Source organism: Oncorhynchus nerka, unplaced genomic scaffold (genome assembly GCF_034236695.1).
Source record: "Oncorhynchus nerka isolate Pitt River unplaced genomic scaffold, Oner_Uvic_2.0 unplaced_scaffold_6221, whole genome shotgun sequence".
In the NCBI taxonomy this organism is placed as follows: Eukaryota; Metazoa; Chordata; class Actinopteri; order Salmoniformes; family Salmonidae; genus Oncorhynchus; species Oncorhynchus nerka.
Genome location: NW_027035093.1, coordinates 2,288 through 9,563, shown reverse-complemented (window position 1 = coordinate 9,563; position 7,276 = coordinate 2,288). Strand labels below are relative to the sequence as shown.

Sequence of the window (7,276 nt, the reverse complement as noted above, 5' to 3'; positions counted from 1 at the left end):
AAACTGCCCTTCGAATCTGCTGGAGGTTAAGTCCATATATGACAGGGTTAAAGACAGGTGGTATAACAAGGAATTGTACAGCCATTGCATTACGCATATTTAGTGTAATATTTACATTATTCCATCCTTGCAAATTGTCAAACAGGGTCACTGTGATGAAAATAAATATTGTTAATAAATGTGGCACACATGTCTGTGTGAACTTAATCCTTCCCTTAGACGACTTTACACAAGTCCTTACAATCTGACAGTAAGAAAATACAATGAAAAGTATCTGTAAAACATGAACCACTATTACACATTGGCTCCAAATCTGATTGATGGTTATGGGTAAACATGCATGTTTCAGTATAGACGGAATGTCACAGAAGATCTTATCAATGCGAGATCCACACAAAGGAAGTCTGACTGCTAAACTAAGTGCTATTAGTGCTATAAATAAAGGATAACACCAAGACAATAAGAGTAACTTTCTAACAGTTAAAGATGTCACAATGGTATGATATAGTAGTGGTCTGCATATTGCCACATACCTGTCGTAAGACATCACCGTTAGAGTAGAAATTTCACACATGACAGATGTGTATATTACATAGGCTTGAGTGAAACATCCACCATAAGATATCACCTGAACATCTGACTGAAGGTCCAGTAAGAACTTGGGGTAGAAACCAGCAGTTCCATACAATCCATTGACACACAGACTACACAGAAAGATATACATGGGCTCATGGAGACCTTTCTCCTGAATGATTGTTATGATCAGAGTCAGATTCACAGTGATGATGAGAAGGTATGTGATAAGAGACAAGGTAAAATAGACCGATTTGTTGTTAAATGTCTCTTGTAAGCCAAAGAGATAAAAGAACTTGACTTGGGTTGAGTTCTCCATAGCTTTTGTTACTTTTCTTCCTTCTCTGGTCAATGCAGCAATTCTTAGTCCTTACAAGGCTTCAGTGTGTATGGAGGTGAATGAATTCAAGAGTGAATCATATGATTCTGTTTAGGCTCAGACTAAACACAATAGTTTTAACAAAACAAATTCTCATCCTCCCTCAAACTCGTACAATTTTTATTTTTAAATATCCAGATAATATCTGTACCTTATCAGACTTCGGAGGTGTGAAAGAAATAAAGAAACTTGTGTCCATAAAATGTCTTCTTGCTTGACAGGGGAGACTGCTCCAATATCTTGTCCTGGTAGCCTCTAAATATACCATAGTGTATGCTCACATGGGATTGTAGTTTCAGTGTCAACATGTAACAATTCCATAGAGATGGAACTACAGTATATAGAGTGTATGACAAGCAACTCATTTAATTATATTTACTCAGTCTATTTATGTTTTAACCAGGAAAACTGAGGATGTCCTAAGGACATTCGGTGATGTTCTCATCAGGTCCCTTTAAGACAGCATTTCTCAAACTCGCAGTCCTTGGGGATCCCAAGGACTGCATGTTTTATTTCTTGCCCTAGCATTACATAGCTGATTCAAATAATCAAAGGTTGATGATTAGTTGATGATTTGAATCACCTGTGTAGTGCTAGGACAAGCTACCAAATGATGCAACCATTGGGTTCCCCAGGACAGAGTTTGGGAAAAGCTGCTTTAAGGTTTTCAGCGAGACGTTATACCACTTATGTTCTGAGATCACTCTACAAACATTAAAACATGACGTTAACCTTGGGACCATAAGAGGACATTCAGTACAGATTCCAGTTTGGTCCGTGTATAACGATATAATAAGGTATTTTAATGTCCCTTAGGGAACATTATGAAAAGGTTCCTATTTGTGTCATACCCTGATCTATTTCACCTGTCTTTGTGCTTGTCTCCACCCCCCTCCAGGTGTCGCCCGTCTTCCCCATTATCCCCAGTGTATTTATACCTGTGTTCTCTTTTTGTCTGTTCCAGTTCGTTTTGTTCGTGAAGCCTACCAGCGTTTTCCCCCTTGCTCCTGTCTTTTTCTTGTTCCTGTTTTCTAGGTTTCCCGGTTTTGACCATTCTGCCTGCCCTGACCCTGAGCCTGCCTACCGTTCTGTACCTTGTCACACCACCCTGGATTATTGACCTCTGCCTTCCCTGACCGCGAGACTGCCTGCCGTTCTGTACAGTGTGGCAAAAAAGTATTTAGTCAGCCACCAATTGTGCAAGTTCTCCCACTTAAAAAGATGAGAGAGGCCTGTAATTTTCATCATAGGTACACTTCAACTATGACAGACAAAATGAGAAAAAAATCCAGAAAGTCACATTGTAGGATTTTTAATTAATTCATTTGCAAATTCATTAAAAAGCATTTTTTGCTCAAGAAGTGTGCTACAATTAATCTATTCTTGATATATTTGTGAATCACTTTACCAGAAGAGGGTGATATACAGAACCAGTCAAAAGTTTGGACGCACCTACTCATACAAGGGTTTTATTTATTTTCACTATTTTATACATACAGAAAAGTGTTAAACAAATCAAAATATAATTTAGATTTTAGATTTTCAAAGTTGCCACCCTTTGCCTTGACGACAGCTTTGCACACTCTTGGCATTCTCTTAACCAGTTTAACCTGGAATGCTTTTACCAAGTGTCTTGAAGGAGTTCCCACATATGCTAAGCACTTGTTGGCTGCTTTCCCTTCTCTGCAGTCCAACTCAGCCAAAACCTTCTCAATTGGGTTGAGGTCAAGTGATTGTGGAGGCCAGGTCATCTGATGCAGCACTCCATCACTCTCCTTCTTGGTCAAGTAGCCCTTACACCGCCTGGAGGTGTGTTGGGTCATTGTCCTGTTGAAAAACAAACGAAAGTCCTACTAAGTGATAACAGGATGGGATGGTGTATCGCTGCAGAATACTGTGGTAACCATGCTGGATAAGTGTGCCTTGAATTCTATATAAATCACAGACAGTGTCACCAGCAAAGCACCCTCACACCATCACACCTCTTCCTCCATGCTTCACGGTGGGACCTCACATGCAGAGATAATCCGTTAATTCTGCATCTCACAAAGACACGGCGGTTGGAACCAAAACTTTCCACCGGTCTAATGTCCATTGCTCATGTTTCTTGGCCCAAGCAAGTCTCTTCTTCTTTTAGGTGTCCTTTAGTAGTAGTTTATTTGCAGCATAAAGGCCTGATTCTCACAGTCTCCTCTGAACAGTTGATGTTGAGATGTCTGTTACTTGAACTCTGTGAAGCATTTATTTTGGCTGCAATATGAGGTGCAGTTAACTCTAATGAACGTATCCTCTGCAGCAGAGGTAACTCTGGGTCTTCCTTTACTGTGGCGGTCCTCATGAGAGCCAGTTTCATCATCGTGCTCGATAGTGCTTCTTGAAATTTTCCAGATTGTCTGACCTTCACATCTTGCGGCGGCAGGTAGCCTAGTGGTTAGATCGTTGGGTAACCTGTAACTGAAAGATTGCTAGATCAAATCCCCAGGCTGACAAGACAAAAATCTGTTGTTCTACCCCTGACCAAGGTAGTTAACCCATTGTTCCCTGGTAATAAGAATTTGTTATTAACTGACATGCCTAGTTAAATAAATATAATGTTTTTTTGTTTAAACATAAATAGATGATGGACTGTCGCTTCTCTTTGCTTATTTGGGCTGTTCTTGCCATAACATGGACTTGGTCTTTTACCAAATCTGCTGTATACCACCCCTACCTTGTCACAACACAAACCGATTAGCTCAAATGCAGGAAGGAAAGAAATCCCACAAATTAACAAGGCACACCTTAATTGAAATATATTCCAAGTGACTACTCATGAAACTCGCTGAGAGAATGCCAAGAGATTGCAAAGCTGTCATCAAGGTAAACGGGTGGCTACTTTGAAGAATCTCTTTGATTTGTTTTACACTTTTTGGTTACTACATGATTCCACATGTGTTATTTCTTACTGTTTTTTGATGCGTACTCACTATTATTATACAATATGGTGGTAAAACTGTCTAGAAATAATTGTAAAAATAAAGTAAAAACACTTGAATGAGTAGGTGTTCTAAAACTTTTGACTGGAAGTGTCACGGTTTTCTAGGTGTGGTGAAGGAGAGTCGGACCAAACTGCAGCGTGTCGATTGCGATCCATGTTTATTTAAACAAACGTAAAACACGACGAAACACGAACACTACAAAACAATAAACGAAAGCGAAAACCGAAAACAGCCTATACTTGTGTCAACTAACATCAAACAAGGACATCAAGACACTCAGGACAATCACCCACTGACAAACTCAAAGAATATGGCTGCCTAAATATGGTTCCCAATCAGAGACAACGATAAACACCTGCCTCTGATTGAGAACCACTCCAGACAGCCATAGACTTTGCTAGATAACCCCACTAGCTACAATCCCAATACAATACACGCCAAAACCCCAAGACAAAACACACCACAATACAAAAACTCCATGCCACACCCTGGCCTGACCCAATACATGAAGAAAAACACAAAATACTTCGACCAGGGCGTGACAGAACCCCCTCCCTAAGGTGCGGACTCCCGAACGCACCTCAAATCAATAGGGAGGGTCCGGGTGCGCGTCTGTCCATGGTGGCGGCTCCCGGCGCGGGACGTGGACCCCACTCAGTAAATGTCTTAGTCCCCTCTCCTTGCGTCCTAGATAGTCCACCCTCGCCGCCAACCATGGCCTAGTAGTCCTCACCCAGAACCCCACCAGACTGAGGAGCAGATCGGGACTGAGGTGAAGCTCGGGACTGAGGTGAAGCTTGGGACTGAGGGGAAGCTCGGGACTGAGGGGAAGCTCGGGAGTGAAAGGAAGCTCAGGAGTGAAAGGAAGCTCAGGAGTGAAAGGAAGCTCAGGAGTGAAAGGAAGCTCAGGAGTGAAAGGAAGCTCAGGCAGGTTGATGGATCCACCAGATCCTGGCTGACTGGCAGATCCTGGCTGACTGGCGGATCCTGGCCGACTGGCAGATCCTGGCTGACTGGCAGTTCTGGCAGATCCCGGCTGACTGGCAGATCTGGAAGAGTCTGGCTGACTGGCAGATCTGGAAGAGCCTGGTTGACTGGCAGATCTGGAAGATTCTGGCTGACTGGCAGATCTGGAAGAATCTGGCTGACTGGCAGATCTGGAAGAATCTGTCTGACCCATGCTGACTGGCGGCTCTGACTGCTCCATGCTGACTGGCGGCTCTGGCTGCTCCATGCAGGCTGACAGCTCTGACTGCTCCATGCAGGCTGGCAGCTCTGGCTGCACTGGACAGACAGGAGACTCCGGTAGCGCAGGAGAGGAGAAAGGCTCCGACAGCGCTGGAGAGGCGGGATACTCCGACAGCGCAGGAGAGGCGGGAGACTCCGACAGTGCAGGAGAGGCGAGGCGCACTGTAGGCCTGATGCGTGGTGCTGGCACTGGTGGTACTGGGCCGAGGACACGCACAGGAAGCCTGGTGCGGGGAGCTGCTACCGGAGGGCTGGGGTGTGGAGGTGGTACTGGATAGACCAGGACCGTGCAGGCGCACTGGAGCTCTTGAGCACCGAGCCTGCCCAACCTTACCTGGTTGAATACTCTCGGTCACCCTGCCAGTGCGGCGAGGTGGAATAGCCCGCACTGGACTATGTAGGCGAACCGGAGACACTGAGCGCAAGGCTGGTGCCATGTAAGCCGGCCCAAGGAGACGCACTGGGGACCAGATGCGTAGAGCCGGCTTCATGGCATTTGGCTCGACGCTCAATCTATATCCGACACGCGAGCGCCGGGCTATGCACCTGCACTGGGGACACCGTGAGCACCACTGCATAACACGGTGCCTGCCCGGTCTCTCTAGCCCCCGGTAAGCACAGGAGTTTGCGCAGGTCTCCTACCTGGCGTAGCCATACTCCCTGTAAGCACCCCCAAGACATTTTTGGGGCTGATTCCCGGGCTTCCGTCCGCCATTCTCCGATAACCTTCCACGCACTGCTCCATCGAATCCCAGGCGGGCTCCCGCACATTCCCTGGGTCGACCGCCCACCGGTCTATCTCCTCCCAAGAAGTATAGTCCATAATGTCCTCCTTTTGGGCTGCCCCTGTTGCCTCCTCTCCTGCTGCACCTTTGGGCGGCTACACTCCCTGGTTTAGCCCAGGGTCCTCTCCGTCGAGGATTTCCTCCCATGTCCAGAAATCCTTATTCCGTATCTCCTCTTTGGGCTGCTCCTGCCTGTTGACACGCTGCTTGGTCCGTTGGTGGTGGGTGATTCTGACACGACGAAAGACGAACACTACAAAACAATAAACGCGAAACGAAAACCGAAAACAGCCTATACTTGTGTCAACTAACATCAAACAAGGACATCAAGACACTCAGGACAATCACCCACGACAAACTCAAAGAATATGGCTGCCTAAATATGGTTCCCAATCAGAGACAACGATAAACACCTGCCTCTGATTGAGAACCACTCCAGACAGCCATAGACTTTGCTAGATAACCCCACTAGCTACAATCCCAATACAATACACGCCAAAACCCCAAGACAAAACACACCACAATACAAAAACTCCATGCCACACCCTGGCCTGACCCAATACATGAAGAAAAACACAAAATACTTCGACCAGGGCGTGACAGGAAGTGTAAATATACATAAAAAAATAAACGGAAATATCACATTCACATAAGTATTCAGACCGTTTACTCAGTACTTTGTTGAAACACCTTTGGCCGCGATTACAGCCTCGAGTCTTCTTTGATATGACGCTACATGCTTGGCACAGCTGTATTTGGGGAGATTCTCCCATTCTTCTCAGGTTGGATGGGGAGCGTCGCTGCACAGGTACTTTCAGGTCTCTCCAGAGATGTTCGATCGGGTTCAAGTCCCGGCTCTGGCTGGGCCACTCAATGACATTCAGAGACTTGTCCCGAAGCCACTCCTGCGTTGTCTTGCCTGTGTGCTTAGGGTCGTTGTCCTGTTGAAAGGTGAACCTTCGACCAAGTCTGAATAGGTTTTCATCAAGGATCTCTCTGTACTTTGCTCATCTTTCCCTCGAACTGTTGTCGCTTTTTTATTATGGAGAATTGTGTGTAGATTGAGGACATTTAAAAAGAAAAATCCATTTTAGAATAAGGCTGTAACGTAACAAAACGTGGAAAAAGGGAAGGGGTCTGAATACTTTCCTAATGCACTGTATAAATCATATATATTTATGCTCCAGACACCGACATTGCTCGTCCTAATATTTCTGTATTTCTTAATTCCATTATTTTACTATTTTAGATTTGTGTGTATTGTTAGATATTACTGCACTGTTGGAGCTAGGAACACAAGCATTTTTCTACAC

At 45.1% G+C, this 7,276-nt stretch overlaps 1 protein-coding gene across 1 annotated transcript; it reads right to left on the bottom strand.

Moving 5' to 3' along the window:
* Positions 1–241: 241 nt before the first annotated feature.
* LOC135566276 (olfactory receptor-like protein DTMT) lies at positions 242–892 on the bottom strand (the record flags this gene model as incomplete). Its single annotated transcript, XM_065014052.1, has 1 exon — positions 242–892. A coding segment is annotated over exon 1 (651 nt), but the record flags the coding sequence as incomplete, so codon positions are not given.
* Between the last annotated feature and the right edge of the window lie 6,384 nt (positions 893–7,276).